This window comes from Chrysoperla carnea, chromosome 2 (assembly GCF_905475395.1).
Source record: "Chrysoperla carnea chromosome 2, inChrCarn1.1, whole genome shotgun sequence".
Taxonomy (NCBI): domain Eukaryota; kingdom Metazoa; phylum Arthropoda; class Insecta; order Neuroptera; family Chrysopidae; genus Chrysoperla; species Chrysoperla carnea.
The window spans coordinates 22880433-22905263 of NC_058338.1; the positions used below are offsets into that span (position 1 = coordinate 22880433).

The 24831-nt window shown below is 29.4% G+C and overlaps 1 protein-coding gene across 1 annotated transcript in view; it reads left to right on the top strand.

Moving 5' to 3' along the window:
* LOC123292152 (isotocin receptor-like) overlaps positions 1-21337 on the top strand; it is a 135664-nt gene extending 114327 nt beyond the window's left edge. Inside the window, exons 7-8 of the mRNA XM_044872709.1 lie at positions 12982-13128; positions 20762-21337. Coding sequence (XP_044728644.1) covers positions 12982-13128; positions 20762-20958 — 344 coding nt within the window. The 3' untranslated portion in view covers positions 20959-21337. The remainder of the gene's footprint in view (positions 1-12981; positions 13129-20761) is intronic.
* Positions 21338-24831: the final 3494 nt, after the last annotated feature.

Consider the following 24831-nt stretch of genomic DNA (forward strand, 5'->3'; position numbering starts at 1 on the left):
ATTTTATTTTTGTTCAATTGTACATTGTTAAATAAATTACTTGTTTCAAGTAAACGAAACGTGTTTTTTCTGGCTGTTGATGTTCTGATATAACAAATAAATATTTCTAGATTCAACGATCTCAAATGCTTTTGAAATAATTGTTTTTAATTCATTTTCTATGAAACAAGAAAACTTATTTATTGTCATCAATAGGATTAGTTTAAGTAATTGCACCCCTAGAAAATTATCTCCAAATATGAGCTCTTTATATGAATAGGAAGGTCTTTTTCATCAAAGTTTTCGATTTTTACTTCAGTCCCAAATAAATCACTAATCTAACTATTTAAAAGATATTGAAGAACGTACATGTTGCGCGTTACGAGTTTAAACCAAAAAAACTGCAACAGACACCAAAAACCGACATCTAGTTTACCCAGGAAATTAAAACTTTTATAACTGTCAATTTTTTTTTTGTCATAATTTTTTGTTTTATCATTTAAAAAAATTGAGTTGTGAAAGTTAACAGAAGTTAAAGAAAACAGAGATAATTTAAAGTAAGTACAATGAAATCTTTATGTTATATCATAATAAATATCCTAATCAAACCAAACGTAATGTACTCACATATTGTTGGGTTGGCTACTAAATCACAAGTATGTCTTTTTAAACTAATACTACAATTATTTTATACAGTAAAAACTAAAAGTAGCTATAAAACTTAAATTATTTAATTAAACAAGTATTTGACTCAAAATCAAATGGATCAAATCCGTCAATTTTCAGAAAAATATCTTGTAAATAAAAAGAGTAAGCTCTACATTTATAATGTACCAAGATACGAAAGGAATATTGTCCCTACCGGGTGCCCACGATATCTGTTGATCTTTTTTTTCTAATTTTGCAACCTGGCGATAAAAGAGACAGGAACGTTAAAGACTGGTCATCCGGTATAGGATCACATAGCATTATAGCAAGCATGCATTAAATAACAATTTTATATGTATATATGAATTAAGTTCATAATTTTTCGTAATACATAAATTACAACTAAACTAAAAGCTTTAGTACTGCAACTTATTAGACACGAAACGGATACAATGATATAAATTATATATAAAAACTATTTTATTTTTTATTTATTGTATTCATAAAGATTATAATTTTTCATAAATTTTTCTTGAACACACAGACGTAATTTTTCTCATTTTTATCTCTACAAAAATTATACTCCCATTTAGTAAGTATACACATATAGAAAAAAGAAAAATTCTTTAAAAATACCTCCATATAAAATGAAATCCCATTAATTTTATTCAAATTAACTCTTTACCATTCAAAAGTAAGTTAAAAGTATTTAAGGTATTTCGATATCAAATAAATGAAAAATATTCAAAAAATTTGAAATTTTATGTATCAATTAATCAATCTTTTATACGTCTTTTGTGAAAAACTCACAAATATTGAGAAACTTCGAGAACTTTCGAATGGATGAACCGATTTTGATAATTCTTTATCTATTTGAAAGTTGGTGTTTGCCGTGTGGTCCCATTTCATTTTGGTCCAGGTCTGACAACGTTATGCATGAGAAAACCATAAAAGTCTTAAATTTACATTAAGTATGTACGACAAGAGGACGAAAAACTCAATAGGTATCACGCCAACCGATTGCGATGATTCTTTTTTAGTGACAAATTAGTTAATGTACTTCAGATTTATTAAAAATCACAAAATAAAATAAAAAAACTTTTTACAAAAAGAAAACCGACTTCAAAAAAAAACTTTTCCAAAATAAATTAATATTCACTAAAAAGTAAAAAAATAATATAATGTAGTTAAAATTATTGTTATTTTTGGAGTCGGTGTCAGCTAAGCTAATGTTGCAAACTGTTCTGTCAGAGTTGTTTCCTTGGTTGACGCCGACTCCAAAAATAACAATAATTTTAACTACATTATATTATCGTTATTTTTTTACTTTTTAGTGCATATTATTAATTTATTTTGGAAAAGTTTTTCTTTTGAAGTCGGCTTTCTTTTGGTTTAAGTTTTTTTTTTTAAGTTTAAAACTTGATAAATATTTATAACAGTTTTTTATGTAAAAACCGACATTTATTACGACTTCTTCGTATCCCACCCAGTAAAAAGGTCTGTTTTTAATAATTAATTTATTGTAAACCGTACATCGAGAATCGACCTGAAATTTATTCAGAAGGTGTGTTAAATACTCATTAATTGACACTCAAAATTTCAGTTTTTTTGGTAACACTTTCGTTTTGCTATCGAAACACCTTAAGAAAACGTGTTTAATTGAAACGTGTGAAAAGAATTTTAAGACGTTTTTCATTGAATCTTTGAAAATCCTTCTTATAGAAAACTATAATATTTTATGTAAAATATAGTAATATAGTGTACCCTTCAAACAAAAATTTTTGCCAAAAAAACATATAAAACTTATCTATTTTTAAAATTCATGGAAATGCTTTCAAATATTACTTTCCTGCGAAAGAGGTCACTAGAGTTTTTCAAACCAAATGTTTAATAATTTAGTTTTATTTTATACCAAATGGCATTATTAATGTTCATATATTATGTTTTTTCTCTTAACATTTCCATTAGTTTTTTTGTTGGCGTTCTCTATTATAAATAAGAATACCTTCTTACATATACAGTGGCGTTTCCGAATACTTTTCACGTTCGAGTGTAATCTTGAAAGTGCTTTATATAAAAATTTTTACAAGTCTATGTCTCAGGAAATATTTTCTTGAATTTACTTTAACTAGTTATGTTATTTTTCGACTAGATTGTTGATAAAAATATTTTTTCTCGTTCAATTAACTATATATAAAATTATTTATTTGATGTGTTCTTTCGCACTTTTCAATAGGGTATTATCGTTAGTCAAAAATAAATCATGAAATTTGTAAAAAAATAAAATTTTTGTCAAAATATACTTAAATATCCTGATTTTGAGTCATAAAAGCACATTTTTCTTTAAAAATATTAAAATTCAAAATCGTAATTTTTAAACTGTAAATCACGTGACCTAAAACGCGGGTAAGCTCTACTGTGATGTCATACCGATATGAGTCATAGACCATCAATTAGTTCAGTGTAGACAGCTGGGTATAATGTATACATATAGATAATAAGTATTTATATTTATTATAATCAGATGTCTATGAATATATCTGTTAAACTTATTTGTGTTATTTCATCATATAGTGATACCCATATTACGTCATCAAATTGGATGCCCGCGTTTTTGACAGTTTAAAAAAAGTTCAAATTTGATTTAAGTTTTTGGCAAGAAAGCGTGTGTATTTTTCTGAAATAAATTTTTGGTGGCTTTTTATTAGCAAAATCAACATTTTGAAGTACTTTTTCAAAAATAGTGGAATACCCTATTCTTATACATATATTACACAAATAAGTAGATTCATTTGTTGGTTACATATAAGTATTGGACCGTTCAAAGTAACTGAATATAAGCGATTTTATGAATTTATTCAAAGACAAAAAAAACTAAAAAAAAGGAAGGTTCTGGCATCTAGTTTAAGACCCTTCTAACGCGCAATCTCAGAGGTACTAGGGTTGCGTTAATTAACGCTTTGTATACATTAAATAACGATTTTTGGCTAATATCTCAGAAACCATCAACTTTATGAAAAGTAGTTTCAAACAAAAATTTTCGGAAATTTTTTTTCTCTTTAAAAAATATTGACTCAAAAATTTTGATATCTTCAGCCATTTTCCTGAGAATTGGGAAAATCGGCCAAATATCAATAAAAAAGTTTTGCGTGAAATTTTCTTCTTCAGTTCAAGTTGTTTACATATTTTATTGTATCAGAACTAGCTGCAGAAACTTAGGGCGGCATTTTTTTCATTGTCCAAGGGCGGAAATTTTTACCATAGCCGCTTTGTGTAAATCCGACCTTGTCCAAAATAACTTATCCTTCTTGCGCACTTTTATCTTCGACTGTTGAATTATTATTACCTTCTGGGCTAAAAAGAGAGTAATCATATTTAAAACGAGTAAAATTTTAATATTGTGGTGATCTCAAAGTTATATATATTAAAGATAAAATACGTTTTATCTTAAATAAAAGGAGGATTGTAGCGTAAGTAGATGCTAAAGAGGTTAGATAATCCTTCAAAATAAACATAGAGAAAGTAAGGATAAAATATTTATAAAGACTTACATTTTAACTGGGAGCATAAATGTAAAATATATTTAATAAAAAACTCTCTATACAGTGGGACTGTAGTAATTTATCAATATCAATTTTGCTCAAAACGCACTGTGCAGTATTTTATACCAAATTTCCGGACAAAATATAATGAAGGAATTTTTATGCTCTTTTTTGTGATACAAAAAAAAATTGTTTTACAAAAAAGATAGTTAATTTAATTATGTACAAAAAAGTTAATTACCATTATTGGTCTAAAATGCACGGTTATGGACATATAGCCTAAAACGGTTTTCCTTAAAATGTAGGCACTCCCCCCGCATATTTTTGTAAGGATTTTGTGCATTACATTCAGTTCGTGATACTGAACCTATTTAAATAAAAAAATAACTCCTGTAATTTAATGCAGAAAAAAATTCTCTGTAGCCTGAAGTAAAAAATCTATGAACTAGACTCTAGTATTCGACCCCTATAAGATAATAAGAGCCAATCATCCCAAAGGTTGTGCAAAGACTTCCTCCAGAATACACCACTCTTTTCTATTGAGAGCCTTCCTTGACCAGCAATCTCCCGCAAACGATACCAACTCGTCCCGCTTTCGTTTGATAGGACGGCCTTTCCTTCGGGTAAGATTATACGGTGTCCATACAGTAGAACGCAGTGTCCATCTGCTGTCTCTAATTCTGGAAATGTGTCCCGCCCATCTCTACTTAAAAATTTTTACACTGACTACGACATCCTTAGCTTTAATTTTCCGTCTAATTTCGTGGCAACTGATCTTATCGGCTCTAAGTATACCCAGAATTGAGCGCTCCATGCTTCTTTGACACGTTAGAAACTTTTTGTAATCTTTGTTTGTATAGGCGCTTGTTTGGGAGCCATACGTTAAGATGGGCAACACACATGTATCTAGAACCTTTACATTGAGAGTTAATGGTAATGAGTTGCTTTTGAAAACATGTTGTAATGCCCAAAATCTCTTCCACGCGTTACACGTTCTTGCCTGCACCTGAGCTTCGGCCGCATTTTCAAAGGATAGAATCTGCCCTAGATATTTAAAACTTGTTACGGTTTCTTTACGGTCCTATTAATTGAAATTTTTGTGCTTAATTTAACATTTGACATAGCCTTCGTTTTATCTATATTTATTTGTAAGCCTACTCGTTTACTTTTCACGCTAATATGATTTACCATGGTTTGCAATTGGTTTTGGCTAAATGCGACCCCTATAAAATAGGTCATAAATGAAGTATATCAACCGCGATTAAGAAAAGTGCATAGATAGTAAGATAAAGTTTAGTAAATCTTAAAAATGACTATTATTAATAACATACATATATATAGCTTTCTGTTTTTCCTGTTTCTATTGCAGAGTAGCAACTTTTAATATTAATATAACTGTTATATTTTAGTTCTAAAAAAAACGAATGATTAATTTCTATTAAAGTGTCTTTAGGGAATATGTTGATGAATATCTATCTACATTGTGTTTTATAGCACATATGGGGAATCATTTGTTTTTTTGTTCTACGCATAATTTTTTTTTTTGGAGGTCATTTTTAATTTTTTGTTAATTTCTGATTGTTATATACATTTATATAGGGTGTTTATTAATAAACTATAAAGCGAAAAAGCACGGCTCACGAGCTAGAGCAACTTATAAGTTTTCTCACTTTTAGCAGCTAGCAGTACAACAAATATTTCACTTGGACCATATAACTGAGCTGAAACTAGCAAGTCGCAAAAACGATGCAATGTATTTGAAAAATTTGAACAGTAAGTTGAATTTGAATGCGGTTTTCGGCATTCGATTCGTTAGAGCGTCAGGAACCGTAAATATACTAAATTCACAATTCGGGTAATAGTGATGAAAATGATTCCAAACTTATTACTTGTTGGCTTTTTGGGGTCGCTAAAAACTGGTCTACCAACTAAAATGTAAGTATCGAAAACCACTCCCAAACTAACGTCCATTAATAATAACGTTACGCAAGAAATTGAACTGGGCCCGAAAGATAATAGGATACTGTTGATCGTAAAGTTCCTTGGTGAATATGATATTTTATATTAGCAAAATAAAATGATTTAAATATTTTTATTTCAGCCATGCGGTTTTAAAATTGTACCAAAATAATTATCGTATCCACACTTTGGGTGCTCATGTAGAAGAGAAATAATAAATTTTCGATTTCTTCATGAAATAAATATAAAACAAAGGATAAAAAATTCAATATATACTGTGAATGTATATGTTTGTTTTTTCTGGTTAATAAATTAAATTAAATTAAATTAAATATTATTTTCTAAGTTTGGAAATTTTCATAAACAATTATTGTGTTTGTATATTCTACCGTAGGTGAAAGCGGTGAATTTAAAGTTGATTTACGGCGATAAAAAAAAAACCGTTTTAAAATTATTTATTAGATTTTGGACATTGAACATTATAGAAAAAAACATATTTCCTAAAGTAAATTTTTAATAAATAATTTAGTAAATTCTCATTCTTATCGCTCGTTGTTTTTTTTTTACTATAAATCATCTACACCGCCGAGGATACATATTTTTTGTTATTTTTTTCGGAAATAACAATATCCGAGATATCACGCTAAGGAATACAAAAATTAATGGGAAATAACAAAATATATTCGATTGACTATAAATTTAAAGTAAAGTTAAAAGGAAAGGAAGAATTTATTTATTAATATAATTGACACGCAACTTCTTTGAAGTATTTTAAAGCTATTTAAAATGACATGAATTTTTCACTTTTGAAATTCATAATATAAAATTATTGCTGTTTCTAAAGTCTGCTGCACACACTCCCGCGAGGTAGCACAAAGTCAAGCGAGGAACGGCAATGTGGAAGTGATGGTAGTGGTGTATCGCAGTCTTGCTCGTCTTCGCTAAAAAGGGTTTTTTATACTCAAGTTAGGGAACACGAAGCATCCAGACAAATACAGGCGAGCTTCAATAGTAGCTATTTTGGTTATTGTAGCTTATATAAAACGACTAATGAGTAATGCAGTATATTGCTCATATGGTCTTCACTATTGAGTTTTGGAACAAAAATTTCAGAGACATTGTTAATTGAATAAGTAATACAAAAAGTTATTAGAACTTAATTATCCTACTATAATCCAGAGAATAAATCAAGACCAAACTTCGGAATAATTCCGGGAAAGCTGGATGTTTGCATGAACCTTTTATTTTTGGTTCTAAACAAAATCTTAAAAGTCCCCATCGATTCGAATGCCGCTACAAAATTTACCCGGGGCCATAGGTCACAAAAAACGATTTCACGACTGTTTGTGAAACGTACGGACGGACGTTATCGTGGAGCAAGATCGGACCTCTTCTGTTGACCAATTCCGACTGCTTCTGACGCAATTTTCGGCACATTTCGTCGATGTCCTCTCAGTTGGACTCTTACCTTTCCAATACGTTTTAAACCATCAAAAACCACATGGGAGCTGACGCTCAGTTCTTCCGCCATCCCATGCACCGTTTGTGATGAGTCAGTACTCAAATCCTCATCCTGGATTACTCTAACCGACCACTCTGGGGTTTGTCTTCGAGGCTAAATTCTCCGGAAAGAAATTTCACAAAGTAACGTCAAACAGCGCATCATTAACACTATTATTGCCAAATGTCCTGGGCTTTTTATACATTGATTATCCGAATCTTGATTGGGTACTTCAAAAACTCGATAATTCGAATATTTTTATTTTCACTGTGAGATCGTGCTATCAACATTTTACTATATAAAATATTTCATCATGTTTCGTCAGTATACATAAAATTTATACAAACATAAAAAATTTGATCATGAAAATAATCAGTCAATAAGCTGTAATCAGATCTGTGAAATAACATTTTACAGAACTTTAAATTTATGCGTATGTATATTTAAACAAAAGCTTTTGTTTTGATATAAATAAGGATTGTATTCTGTGTAAAAGCTTCTTATCAAGGGAGATATAACATATAACTACAAAATAATATTACACACAATTTAATATAGCATCCTGAACTTTAAAAAACTAAAAACCATATTTAAGAATAAAAGCCTAAGACCCAAGTCAATGTGATACAGGCAGCAAAAATGTGGTTCTGGCGTAAAATTTTCATGGACAAGTACCAAATGTGAGAAATTTACAGATTGCGCACACATCACGACATCTAGCTAATAATATATAACAATTTTTAGCGCAGGACTTGCGTTAGCTAATAATTAATTTTCAAATGGTATACGTGAATCCTATACCGAAATAAATTTTGTTAATTTATTTGATACATAACTTATTTATGAACAAAATAATCCCAGGTAGAAATGTAGATTTTGTCCGAAAATTCAACATTGAATAGCTTAAATATAACTACAAATTCACACAAAGCTCTAAAGTATTAAAAGAGATACGTGTTATTAATTTTTGATACAGAGGACAAATATTTAATTAAAATCTATTGAAATATCAATTTTGATTATCATATATTGGTATAATATATTAGACTATAATATTAGATTAGGTTATATAATTTAATAAATATAATGATAAATAATCAGGACCGAATTAAATAACAAAATTATTATTCTATTAGGCTTCCCTGTTTTGTCAATATAATCCATTACGATTTTCAATCATCTTTCATTTCTTATTTCATAGCATTATATGTAATCCGTGCATTTTTTGTGACACTGAGATACGTCGTTCGAGGTAATTTTTTTCCTGATCGAAATCGCGCGAACAAAAATTGTTTTGACTTGTCGTTGAGGTGTAGATCGAAGCGTATTAACGGCAATATGATCCGTAATTTCGTAACATTCATTCAAATCATCGAGTCGGTCGAATTTTTTTATTTTACTTAATAGCTCTTTATTATACTGGGGAGTTATTCGTGTGGACCTCAAGGATCGCACCAGGCCCACCCCATCGCTTGTCTTAAAAGAACCAATTTTCTATCAGCTACGACGCTGAGTTTGTTATAAAATTTCCCTTAAGATCAATACCAATTTCAAAATCACCATAATATGTGCATCATTTTAAACTCTACAACTTTTACTAGAAATTTTTTTTCTAAATAAATATAATTTTTCAAATATTTTACTTACTTCGGTTTATAAAAACTCTTTGTGTTTGTTCGTTCTAATTAAAATAAATCCATCTCTATTTTAGCTAATAAATATGATCTCTGTAATATGATAATGCGATAATAATTTAAATAATAGATTAAATTATTTTAAATTGTATATGCTGTTTTATGTAACAAGATAGGCATTTGAATACCAAATATCAAACATTGATATAATCTTTTTGGTGGTCTGGCTATTAAAACATCATCACACGCACAAGTTCAGAATTTGAATCGAATTTTTAACCTATATTCTACGCGACCTTGAACTAATTATCAAATTTTATAATCATTTTTGTGTATATATGCGTTGGGAGGCATTATTTAGGGTAAATTTAAAGTTTTTTTGTATCACAGAGAAATCCATGTTTACAAATAACGTCCGGGATACAAGTGTAGATCCTTATTCCTAATAAATTCAACAAGGCTAAATTGAAAATTGTATGCAAGCAAGTAAGGATAGGTTGTATTGGCTGTCCAAGAAGGACACACTGAATCTATAGAGCCTATTGTGATACCATATATGTTTTTTACCACCTTTCCGCTGATAATTTCATTTATCAGCTCCTCAATTTCAGAGGCTGAGTGCACCTCCTTCATGCATATACGTTTCATTATAATCTCATGTTGATCCTGTATCTAAGTGCCCTGTAACTGGATAAATTTATTGATTTTTTTATTTAATTTATTTGTTTAATTATCCAGGAAAGTATGCATCAGATCAAAATTTGCCACACCATCAATTATAGAACATACTGTATATATACTCGAAAATTATTGTGAAAATGAAAAATAAAAATTATATTGAAATGTAAATCACGTGTTTAATCCATTCGGATATTGCTTCTCACGTAATTCTAATTATATAAACATTGGATTCGAATCACTGCAGATAAATAATTTTATATAAAAATAATTGAATTATTTCTAATAGTTAATGTAATCGAAAATCGATATCTTAAGAATTCATGATGGGTATCATCTCTAAATGGTAGATCAATAACTTCCTAGTTAAGAAAATTATTCTATCCAAAATAATACATTACCTAATTAAATTTTCTAATACTTAATGATAAAGATATATTCACTTTACTAATCATTCATTATACCATGTATATGAAATATACCAAGGTATACTAAGTTTAGTCCCAAGTTTGTAACGCTTAAAAATATTGATAATATGAACAAAATTTTGGTGTTCATAAAATCATCTAATTAGTCCATTTCCGGTTGTCTGTCTGTCTGTTGTACGTCTGTCGTCTGTCTGTCGTCTGTCATCACGATCAACTTTTGCTTGAAATATTTCTTCGTAAACATCACTGTTTTCCAGTGAGAACGCAAATTATGCGCAAATTGTATAGTATGTATTATATGGGAATATCAGTAATGAATATTTGGCTATCTAAAAGTGGATATCTTTCTTTACTTACGTGTCGTCAAAAAACAAACGATTGCGTCATTAACATTGTCTATACATGGCATTTCAATAATTAACTCAGTCAATTGTTTGTTTTCACTTGTTTAGAATTTATATGTTGTTAAGAAACATTAATAATAAAACTGTATAGCATTAGTGGATCGTTGTTTACCTTACAACAATATAATAACTACACCACAATGTTTGGAAAGTTTTTAATTAAATACCATTTAGAAAACACACTCTTAGAAAATAGTTATGTCACACGTAAAACTATCTTATTAATTATTCTATTGTGGTACACAGAATGATTCAATTAATATTTTACCTTTATTAATAGTTATAACTATGCGTGTAATAGAAATATTTGTAAACCTAGTTGAAACCCATTGAAAAAGAAATCATTTTGTAACGGAGTTACACTGCGTCAATTTATTAATGAACAAAGTTTTTATATAAAACTTTACCTAAACTTAAAACAGCTGAATCTCCTCGAAAAATCAACGAATTCGGAACTTCAATAGCTCATTTAAAAACTTGTATCTTCTCATTTTGGAATCTATTGGTCAAAAATGTATACCGCCCCTTACCGCTTTGCGCGGAGGGTTGAAAAGGTGAGGGTTGAAAAGATAGGCTTTGTAAAAATGTTTTCTAATGTTTAAATTATACTAGCTTGATACCCGCCCGCTTCGCTAGGCTTAAAAGTAAAGACCATCGCATTATATCCTCCGCCTGTCTTGTTCTCTCTTATCCCTCTTTCATAACAGTCGAAATAGAGGTAGGGATTGTTTACACAGGTAAAATATTTGTACAAAATAAGAATAAAGGTTTTTTCCAAGAAATGAGAGGATTTAATAAAATTGATATATTATAAATACCTATAAAAGCGTAGTATAATTATCGAATCTCTGGAAATAAAATGTAATTAGGTAGGGCTCTCTAAAAACAACTTTCCTGTGAAAAAATTCAATTATATGCCAAAAGTCTTAGATCTTATTGTACGCAGAACATTCTAGAAAACGATATACTTAACGATAATTATTGTAAGTTGAGATAGTTAATCTTAATTTATTTATGAAGATGTTTAAAAGGGTCATTAATTATTTTAATAACAATGTTAGAAATATCTGGGAAATCCTTCTAAGATATTTGTTCACATTAATCTGGATTTATAACTTACAGAAAAACGAAAAATATATATTAGGTAAATGGAGAAATATATTTTTGTTTCCTTTTTAGTAGTAGGTAGGTATATAATTATTACACAAGTAAACACAAAAATACTCTTATTTATTAGTTGGTTTTATACACCTTTTCAAATAATTATTCATTCTTAAGTGTGTTTTTTAACTATTGCTAATTATTAAAATTTAACTTTGATTACTATGACTCAGTACTTAAATAAATTTAGAAATGAAATCTGTTTTCAAGAAATGTTACAAATGCTGCACAAAAATAGACGATAAAACTTAAAAAAGAAAGTTCCTTAGCAGTTTTTGGTTGTGATGTACCATAAACGAGACAAGTCCATGTTAATTACTCTTGGCAGAATGCGAAATTTCTCGATTATGGATGTATGAGCACGGTAGTGGGGCATAAATTTAAAAAATTGACATTTTCAATTTTGATCGTGAATTATGTTATAACTTGACGATATAAGACGAAAAGTAAGAACACAAGTTTTCGATATCTGGAGTGTTTTTCAAAATATCGAAAATTGAAAATTTTGTTTAATTATTTAGCTTTCGATATTTGGTCAACCAAGGCAGATATCGAAAAATATTTTATTTTTCGTCTACATTCATAAAGATGGATGGAGACACTTGGTTTTTTTCTTTTCTATGATACTTTCTTTTCACTATGAGGAAAATTTTTTACCCTTAAACTTTTTTACTATCTATAACGGTTTACAAGATGGGTCTTACGGACCCAAGACCCAATGGACCTATGTTACTCATTTACGAAGTCGCCTCACTTTTGTCGCCCTGAGTACGCAGTCCAAATTTTAGCTTGATATCTTTTTTCGTTTTTGAGTTATCGTATTCACAGGACGGACGGACGGATGGACAACCGGAAATGGTCTAATTAGATGATTCTATGAACACCTATGTCAAAATTTCGTTCGTAGCATCAATATATTTAAGCGTTATAAACTTGGGACTAAACTTAATATACTATGTACCTATATTTCATATATACATGGTATAATTAGATATTTGAATATTTTTCTATTTAGAATAATACAATTTAGATTTATTTTTGTTACAGGTGCCACATTCACAATATTGACATTATTGTCAAGTTTAAATAGCTGTGTTAATCCATGGATTTATTTATCGTTTAATAAAGAACTTAGAAAATTATTAAAACATATCATTTGCTCAAAAACATACAAAAATAAAAATTATAGTACTGGTAAGTATTACAAATTTATTAATTGATAAGTGTATTAAAATTATCCCTGATTAAAATATTCAAATAATTTCCGATTAAAATCAATCAAAATGTATAGGCTGTAAGCAGAGTTCAATAAACAAGTGAAATTTACAAAATTTAAAAAACCCCCGACAAATTTATTCCTTGTAAACCGATTTTTGGAAACTTAGCTATAAAATATTCTCAATCAAGTCGGTTCGACCGCTACCCATGCCACAGAAACATACAGACGCACAGATAAACACTTTAAACTTATAACACTCCTTCTTAAATCAATATCAAAGTGATGTTCAAGGACATCAGATGAGATGAAAAGGATGCTTAGAGAGCTATCATTTTCTGGGACAAATTTTTGGAAATATTGTAATTGAAATTGAAATATTTCATGTAACCTTGTTCTTTTGAATTATTGTTTTGAACTACCTAATTATTTTACCATTTAACTTTTTGAAATGAACTGAGCCAGATTTATTTGACCATTCATTTACATAGTCATGTTAAAATTGTATGTCATAATCCCACAATTTTTTAGTTTTTTTGGGTACGTAACCCTAAGCTCGCATTTGAAACATAGCTAAGAACACTCTCCGTTAAATAATCTTTCAAACGATGCCACAGACAGACACACACACATAGCGGTCAAACTTATAACAACCCTTTTTTTTAGTTCGGGGAATAAAAATGTCTGCTTCTTTTAAATCGGAATTCATTTGACTTTTTTAATCAAAGTAGTTATTTACCAAGCTATTCCATGCTCTATAACTTCTTCTGCATGATCCTCCAATGTTATATTATCAATAAAAATTCTTATGAAATAAAATATCCCAGAAAAGCTAATATTAATTTGAAAAACTCGAATATTCCATATTTGCTTCAACGTTCTGAATATTATAACTTAATTTTTCATGTCATGTCAAGCTTCGACATTATGCTTTACTATAATTTTCAACAAATATAAGCGCTGTGTTCTATTTTGAGGATACTAATCTTATATATATAGGAGACTTTCTATAGATATAGATAGATAGTCACTCATCACGATATCTCTGAAACTATAAGACCTAGAGAATTGAAATTTGGCAGGAATATTCCTTTTGCCAAGTAGAGGTCAGCTAAGAACGGATTTTACGAAATTCCACCCACAAGGGGGGTTGCGGGGGTGTTCATGAATAAAAAATTCATATTTTTCAATTATGGCTTTTAATAGTTCAAAACTTGGTCAGAATGTTTAAAATTACATTTAGAAATTTTTTTAGCCCTCGGAGGGTAGAAAGGTGTAGCGAGAAAGTGGGAAGGAAATATCGAATATTTACAAATATACCTAAGTGGGGTATCAAATAAAAGAGCATGACGTGTACATTACAAAACTGTTATCCAACGCAAGGAAATGTGGAGGGAGGGGTGCAAGTGGGGATGTTGCCCAGCAAAGCGGGTAGTTCCCAGCTAGTAATAAATAAAATCTGGAGGTTTTAATGTCGCTCATATTTCACGTAATACTTTTTGTCTTGTTTTTATCCTTCCATGTATATACATTCGATAGAAACGCAATTGCAATGTCGTTACAACTTTTTGCATAGAAATTATGTGAACATGTATTATGATAAGGAAATAATAAAAAATATAAATATCGGGTAGAAATTCTCAAATTATATCCACATGTACGTAATACAAACATACAACATGATATTTTACTTAATTAGAAAATTGAGACTATTTAACTTTGATCTTTAGGAACAATTAACCTTTGTTCATGTATGAATTATATTTAATTAGATATTTCTTTGATGTTGCTGTAGAATATTGGTGAAATTATCAAATCAAAGGGGGAAAAATGAAGGCTAATTTAGAAAACTTTAGTGTTTAAAATAAGTGCTTAAAAGAATAATGTTTAAAAGGCTAATCGATATTTGTGTTACGTGCTGCCTTAAAAGTGAATTTAAATAAAATTACATGGAAGTTATTTGAGGATTTCTAAAAAGTAAAAAATAACCCATTTTACCAGCATAATGATATTCAAATCATAACATTTCTGTTGGAACGGAGACCTACAATGCTTAGGTATTTCTCCAGCCTTAAGTATTCCTTTCCACGCGAAATCTTCCTTATTTCTTGATCAAATTATATGATTTACCCCTCATTTTAAAGCTTATCGTGCTGGCTTATTACTTAAAATAGACTCATGGTCTAAAAATTATGATTTAGTTTTGTTCATTTTGTAATTTGCATATCATACCTGTAATAAAATTGCCTATTTATAAAGTAAGTAAATTGCTATTGATATTATATCTCTAGTCTGTGTTTAGCCAGGGTACCTCATTGCAGATTTCCTCATGATTCGAACTAGTCAAATATAATATAATATAGCCTTTCATAGTCCATACTGTGAAAATTATCTAGCTATTAAAAGGACGTAACAAATAATTTATTTATTATGTTGATTTCATTTAAATTGTTACTATTTGTCTCCCTCGAGCAAATCAACAATAAAAAACATGGAGGGAGCATAAATTAAATGTATGTATGTAATGGTTGGAATATTACAAGTGAAATTTACAAAATTTTAAAAGTCACCGTTAAATTTTTCGAGTACGGAACCCTAAGCTCCCACTTGAATCATATTTAAGAACACTCTCTAATAAATTACCTTTTTCCTTAAAGCCTTCTCCAAACTGAACCAATTTTTATGATCATCACCCATTTAGTTGTTTCGGGTTCGGAACACTAAACTCACACTTGAAACATAGTTCCAATAAATTACCTTTCCAACGGAACAAAAAAACTCAAAATCACAGACAGGCATACAGACAAACAAACTCACACACATAGCGGTCAAACTTATAACACCCCTTTTTTGATTCGCCTAAAAACAGACATTTTCAATCAAAAAGTACAGGGTGTGATGTTTTGAAACAAAAGTTTAATAATGATGTCCACAGATTTTTTCAAATAAAAGAAAATTTGTCAAGTAATTTTTCCTACCAGTTGAATATTTCTAGAAAAATCAAATAAAAAAAAAAAAAAAAAACGTAGATACAAATTTAAAAAAACATAAAAATTTTCTCCAAAAATTAATATAAATTAAATATAAGTACCTGGATGGCCTTTGCTCGGTATTTTTTGAGTTAAAATACTCGGTATTGTCTTCCAACAATTACCAATTTGATTGTTCCGCTAATGTACTTAATTTCGATAACTACGATAAACACCAATAGATGTCAGAAATAGTCGCATTTTGCAGTTTGTTGCAGTTTTTCCTGAAAACACAGATAAAATGAAATTTTTTAAAAATGAAACTTAGCTAGATCGATTTTTCGCCCCAAAAAACCCTTGCATATTGATTTTCATGAAAATCGTTGGAGCCGTTTACCGAGATTGCTGATATATACAAGAATTGCTCGTTTAAATATATAAGATAATATTAAATAAAATTTATATAAATTTACTCGTTAATAAATTCCATATTTAATATTATAATAACTAGCATAATTTCCGTATATAACAAATATTTCAAAATACATAATTAACGTGTAAGTAATACTGATTCAATGTAGGTAAAGGTTTACTATTACATAATTGAGGTTAATGATATCAATATATCATATGTTTATCATTTCGTTTAAGTATTTAAACGATACTATTCTATATAGGTAACACCTTTTGTAAACAACCACACCTGCTAATGTACTCGTAATAAAACCACCAATTCGTTTAATCTCTAAAATGTATCTTTATGAGCATAATAATTACCATAAACGTCTTCGTACACGTGTAACATACACTGAAAAAAAACATTCTTAATAGCAACCGATATGACGTTGTCTCAACCTCATCGCGAGATCATATATGGCGAATGGTGCCACGAATGTGATACAACTACCGTACGGGGTTGAGTGGTGAAGTTGACACAAACGCATGAGTTGTTTGTATGAAAGTAATATACTGTCTAGCAAACTTCAAATATTTTTGTTTTGAAATGCAATATAGTTTTAAACAATCTTTTTTTTTTGATTGGTTTTATCACTTATAAATATTATAACAAAACACTGATGTGATTGTCACAACTACACGAACAGGTAACAATAGGTAGTGTCCTAAGTCTACAGCTTAACCAACTATGCTATCGATGCTTGTTACATATAAACCAAAATATTTGGTAAATGTTATAAAAATGATCAATATGTTTATTTCAAACTCTCTGGTAACTGGTAACAACAATCTTCATGATGTTGGCTCAATCACATATGGACTAGACATGATAGATATGCGATCATAATAACCAAATATTCTATTTAAAACAAATGCAAAGAAATTTTCTTTTAATTCATTGATTCCCTTTATTTACACGATTATATATTTCAACTTTATTTTCCATCAATAAAATGCATTGACGTTAAACTAAAGTCAATCTCTTTGATAGAAGTAATAATTTGGTTATTTAACTTTAGTGATTTTGTAACTATGAATTCATATTTTCAATTCAATCCCATTATATTGTAAATACAAATATTTAGCTGTACTTCCAATCCTTAGGCAATTGTTTGAAAGTAAAACGGTCAACTTCGAGTTGAGGTTGTTATTATTTTAATTTTTTTTCAGTGTACTGCTTTAACGCGGAAAAAATGTAAATTTTGGTCTTTCAATATAGAAAATATACAGATACGGTGACCCATTTTGAAGAGCAAGAATGACTTCAAAATTTAAGAGGTGTTCCTAATTAGTTATATAATGAACTGCCAAATAAATTTTGGAAAGTTTGTCATTATTGGCATTTTCTTCAAAACACCTTAATGTGTTTCTATTTGTAGTATTATATCTAAATTAGTAGTATTTTTAGGCAGCTCTTATCTTTTCATAATCATACCAAGTAAACACAACCCAAAGCTAACATTTTCCTAATTTGAATATCCACACTCATTTTTTTCATTTTGTTTCCTTTAGCCGTAACGACGATAGACACAACAACAAGAGTGGCACACTGAGATAGGATAGATATTACTGCAAAGAAGTTTATGGAATTGACAAAAGTGAGCTCTCCTTCACAAATTCCTGGTGAGCCTACCTAACCTTTAATTTAAATTTAAAGCAATCCAGTCTAATTCTATTCCTGTAAAGCTATGGCTCGAAGTAAGCCTTGACATGCTTGAAGAAGCCTTTCGATGATGCTAACATAAATCTTTTCAGGCTTCAACTTTCCTTCTTTTGAAACCTCGCGACCATGAAAATACTTCTTCTTTTTTGCTTTGGATGTTTTTATTTGATCCAATTTCTTTTTCTTCTATATAGATTTTCTTTAAATTCTAAATTCCCAAAATCTAAGATTATACTTGATATTATTTTCATTTTTCCTGTAATTCTAAGGAATGATTTTTTGCTTTTCCATGTAATTAAATAATTCTATTTTCTTAAAAATATCTTGTTCCATTATAATGCTGTTTACTGTAGGTTTGAAAATGTTAAATTTCAAGTTCTGGTAACATATTCTATTTTCTTTCATTATATTCTTCTCATAGTTTATTAAAACTATTCAAAACTCTCTTTCAGCTCTTGCTCTGCAGTTGATGTAGTTTGCAAATACCAACAGTAAAAGACATTTATCAAATGTGTCACTCAATTTAAAAAGCTGTCTAAATTCATTTTTTTTAAATTGTATTTTTTCCAAAAGAAGATTTTATTTAGTCATTCCTTTGTTAATAAAGACCAGTATTCCTAGATTCCTATCTTATGCAATTTATCCAGTTTTAGGACAGTCATCAACGTATTCGGGCGTAGGAAACTTAAAAACTAAAATAAATGGATAAGTACAGTTCTATAAGGAAGGTGAAACATAATGATTCACCCCGTATCTTTATAGTAGGATGGAAATTTTTGCAATGAATTATTTTTAGAAAATAAATTGTCGTGTTATCTCCTTTTTATATAATAGAATAACCCAAAAAAATTCAAAAAGTATTACCTACTAGGTACTAAAATAATTTAATAACGGTGTTTTATTTTGTTGTTTTAGGAAATGTTAAATTTCCACACCGTAAAAATGCAATAAGAAAGACTACACACCGTAAACCAAGGTAATACTTTTGTAAATTACTGTAGAAATAATTCATTAGGAAAAAATTGAACACATTCGTGAAAAATTTGCACGCAGTATCATTTTAGTCTGCATGCTGTTTTTATTTAGCGCATAACCGTAGATTAGGTTAGGTTACATTGGCTGTCCACGAAGAACACACTTAGGCTATAGAGTCCATTGTGATACCATATATGTGTTTTATCACCTTTTCACTAATAATTTCATTTATCAGCTCCTCAATTTCAGAGGCTGAGTGCACCTCCTTCATGCGTATACCATGCATTACACCAGCCCATCACAACTATTAATTAAATTAATTTTATTGCGACGGCGGGAATCGAACCTGCTACCCTAAGCATACCGCGGACGAAATTGGTTACGCCTTAAGCAACTGACCTAATAGGCAAAACCGTAATATTTGTACCTTTTTCTTCGAAAATTTTACAACCAATTGTACAGAACTCTTAAATTAACCAGTCTTAGTAATTCGGTAAATTAATTTCCAAATATTTCTCTGTTGTCTTGTTTTACTGTGCCCTACCTTCCTCTATTGTGAAACAATGTTTATAAATGAAATAAAATACGTTAAGTAATTGTTCTACTCAGATGAATATTTAACTGAGTTTTCCCATATAGCAACGGAACATTATGTTGTACGCATTTTTCTTGTAAAGAAAATAATCATTCGTTATCGTTTCACTGTAAAATACGAAAAATACTTAAGAGGTTTCCCTTCGTGACAATCCATTTTTTAATCATTTTTTGGGAATTGTTTTTGACAGAGAATAAAAACATTTTGTGGTTTTTATAATTTATTTTTTGTTATTTTAAGATGATAAAAAACCTTCATTAGAACACAAATTGTGTCACTCGGAAGACATCCGACTCGAAAAAAAGGACACTAACTTCCACCACTATTTAGACTAAAAGGCTTATTTGAAAAAAGAAAAAAAAACTGCATTTTAATCTAGAAGTCCAATTGCATCCAATGAATTAGAATCAGCTAAAAATACGATTTCGTTACGAAAAAAATAGAAATACTCGGAAATTTTGTATAATTCTAGACCATTTCGTTCATTTACATCTGCTAAACCTACCTTATAAATTTTAAGTGAATTGGTTGAACCCTTTTCGAGGTATGATTGAGGAAAGTTAAAAAAATACTGCTATGAGAAAAATGCGTTCAAAGTTTCAATTACTCGGAACTTGCCAACATCTGTTTAGAAAAAAATTGATTTTTTTGTAACCAAAATCACCTTCTGTGTGAAACATGCCCTCTTTAAGTGCATGTTACGAATGTTTTTAGGAGTACTAGACTTTTATAAACCTGGTATAGCTTCCTATAATCTCTATGAAATAATACTGAAACCGACCTCTTTAGGCGAAATTATATGAAGTCAAAATTTTTTTTATCTTTCTTGAGTTGTATTTTGTGAGAGGAGTTACGATCACCCTGTGCTACATTTGCTTTCATCTGTACATATATAGAGGTAAAAAATTAATTAATTACATTGATTTTATAGTATTTCTTTTCAATTGTTTCAGCAATGACGAACAGTGGCGGTAGCAATTCATCACAAGGTGTCGAATCAACAACAGTACGAGTACCCTTACGGATATCATTTTATACACGAAGTGATGGTGGTGCGAATGGTAAACAAACGTATACAACAAATTATCATCCATCTGTACGATATACACCAAAAAAATGGACGGTAGCTATAGAAGAATTACCACCATGACATAACGAACGACAACATCATAATAAATCGAATATTATAGTAAATTCACAAAATTTTAGACAAAAATATTAAATTACACATTCATTTTATTCAATAGAAAATGATTTAACAATACGTTTTTGGCATAGTATCCCATAGAAAGAACTCTTAAGGATCTCGGACCAATTTGTTAAAACTTTGGGAAATACTTCTTAACGAGTCGAATAGTACCTATATAGAATTTCAGTATAATTTATAATACTTAAAATACCTTAGCCCAAAAATTGTGACCATTTGACAATTTAGTGTAGTCTCTAAGATGTCAACCGAAATCATATATGAAGGGCGACCCGAAGAAAATATGGATTTTTTTTCAAGAAAATCAAAGGTTTAGAGTTAGGTTAGGTTAGTTTAATTGGCTGTCCACGAAGGACACACTTAGGCTATAGAGACCATTGTGATACCATATATGTGATTTACCACCTTTCCGCTGATGATTTCATTTATCAGCTCCTCAATTTCAGAGGCTGAGTGCACCTCTTTCATGCATATAACATGCACTACACCAGCCCATCACAACTATTAATTAAATTAATTATGTTGCGATGGCGAGAATCGAACCAGCTACCCTAAGCATACCGCGGACGGAATTGGTTACGCCTTAACGCCGACAGGTTCAGAGTTAACAGGCAACGAAATCAACCAAATGTAAACTGTTTTGACATTTTCTATTGGATAATGTGTGCAATAAAACGACTAATAAAAAACAACAAACGCTCTCTAAAAATATACAATTAAATACAGTTTTAATAATTCAACTAAAAATTAGCCAGTTCTTATTGTGAATTTGTTATATCTTTCATTGTGATAATAATAATTATATATTAGTTATATAAGCAATTACTTAAATCTAATCTATAAGCTGCATGCAATAGAAATTCAAAAAGTGTCGTAACATGTGCGTAGGCAGATTTTGATCAAAGGGAAGACGGCAAAACAAATTTGGTCTAAAGGGAACTAATCAAACATTTTTACCCTAAAAATTGCATAAATTCAACTAAATCAATGGGAATTTCGGTTCCACAGTCTGCCAGTATGCATGAAAGGTTCTTATTAATTGACTGTTCTTTTTTACATACATAATTTAATTTATACACATATATAATCCCGCTGAAAAACATTTCTGATAAAGGAATTCTAAGTATAATTCAGGAGAGCGTTTTAAGTAACGAAGACGATATTGACTAAAATAACTAAAATTATTCCTATTCAATCACACTTTTTGAATTTTTATTCCATTTGAATAAAGAGTGTAATTTTGAGTTCTTACATTTTTTGTTTTTTACACCGGCTAAGACTGAAAATTCCTCAATAGCTTTTGTTTGTCGAACTTCCTAATGCAAAATTGTTTAACTAATTATGTCTTTTATTTTGACCTCCCGTTTAGATAATTTACCACAAGCCTGGTTACAAAAAACGATTTTCAAAAAACTATAATTTTCTGCATTTAATACACTGCGACAATTTTTAAGAATTTTATAACAATACTACAAGTCGAAACTCCATAAATATTTTATCCTGTTATTTTTCATGTTCTCTATTCTCTTTGTATAGCTGTTTGATATTTCCAAAATTAGAAAATGAATCATACCCTTAAGGATGTGTTAAATAATTATCTTTAATTACAATTTCCTTGCAGACAAATAATTTAATTTTCTTGTTATAATTTATGTATTTTTGTTTAACTTAACGTAAATTATTTACGATTGGAATTCAAACTCCATTTTATTTCTTATATTAAACAATTTTCAAACAACTATTCGCCACTCCGAAATACTGAGCTGACCTCTACTGGTTTAAATATAAAATTAAGGGGAGGTTGTAGTAATTTCTTTTTATTAACTTACGAGCTAGAATTGTGAATTATATAAAATAGATTATATATGTTTTATGGTTTTTTGTTTGTTTATACCATGGAGTAAGATGTTTATATCCTCTCCAACCGCCATTAAAGTGCCCCCAATAGTTTCTTAGAGTCGCGAATTAGGGTGTCACCTGCTCGGACGTCGCTCGACAGTGACCGGCTCAGAAGGTTTTGCCGGGCGGGCGGGGTTTTGAAAATTTTAAAAAAGCCATTGTTTGTCAGTTTATTTGAATCTTCCGTTCTTGAGAGGATGTAATAAGCACAAACACCTCAAAAATAATTACCCATGTAATGACAAAGCAAATAATGTTTTTGACAGCTCTATAAGTTATAGGGTGTGAAAATATTAAACAAGATAAAATGGGTAACAAAAATTATTAGATGTAGGAGGGTAACTTGAATAATCCTCGAACATTTTGGGTAACTTAAAGTATAGATGTGTTGAAATTACAACTAAAATTGTTTTAATTAAAGTGTAAATTATATATTTTTAACCGACTTCAAACAAAAACGGAGGAGGTTATCAATTCGACTGTAATTTTTTTTTTATTATGTGCGTTAACTCAAAACTTTTGAATGGGTGAACCGATTTTGATGATTCTATATCTTTTTGAAAGCTAGTACGTTCCGTGTGGTCCCATTTTATTTTGGTCCAGTTCTGACAACGGCATCGACAAGAGGACGAATAACTCAATATCAAGCCAAGCGATTGCGATGTTTCTTTTTTTGGCAAATTAGTTAGTGTACTTCAGATTCACTAAAAATCAGAAAATAAAAAAACTTTTAACAAAAAGATATCTGATATTAATTTAATTTGGAATAGTTTTTCTTTTGAAGTCGGTTTTTCATTTTGTTAAAAAAAATTTTTTATATAATAGAATCAAAATTACACCCTTATTCTAACTAATTAAATCTTTATTGTTCTCAGAAAAAAAAATAAATACTTATTTTTTCTGCTTTTTTATAAATTATAAATTATTTTTATTATAAATAAATGATTTAAATGTTCTTTATTATAAAGGCTTTTATTTATTTTCGAAGTATCCCTAGGTATACAATATTTACGCCAGTGTAGGTATTATTCAGGTAAGTAGAAAAGCATAGTCTTATAATGAATAGTCCTTTAATAGCCCTTTTTTAAGGGGTGCCCTTTCAAAAAATTGAGAAAAACGCAACAAAATTTTTGTTTTGGAATTTGATGAAACTTGATGAATAGGGTAATTTTGATCCAAAAAGTATAAAAATCAGGTTAATTTAATGATTGGATGCAGAGTTTCTGAGATATCGCAATATTTGGATCGATTTTAGTCCGTATTTCAAATACTATTCGACCAGTCGTCAAATGCACGATTTTTGTACTTTTTGGGTCAAAATTACTTTATATACTGAGTTTTATCGAAATTGGAGATGAAAAAAAATTTCTCGATTTTTTTGCAATTTTTTTTAAGGGATACCCATTTGATAAAATCGAGAAAATCGATTAAAAAAAATTTTTTATTTTGGAATTTGATGGAGTAATTTTGATCCAAAATGTATAAAAATCAGCTTAATTTAATGATTGGATGCAGAGTTTCTGAGATATCAATATAAAAATAAAAATATGGTGTATTAAGAATTATCTTTTAAATTTTTTACATATTTTTGAAAATATTCGTTTCAATAAATATAATTTTCAAAAATACCATTTTGATTAATGATCAATATCAAATTTGTTTTGAAGCAAACAAATTTTTTTACGTAGTTCTTTTTTATATTCTTATTTAAATTATCTACAATATTTTTGCTTTCCTTTCAAAAAGATGTAGTAATGGAAATTGTTGTTTGTTTACCTGTATATAGCGTGTATCAAGAATACTTAAACCGTACTGTAGGACTTAAAATACGACTTAGCAAAAGCACCACTGTATCTTATTCAAGTATCAATTCAAAGGCAAGGCCTTGTTTTGACAAATGTCCATAACTCGGAAATA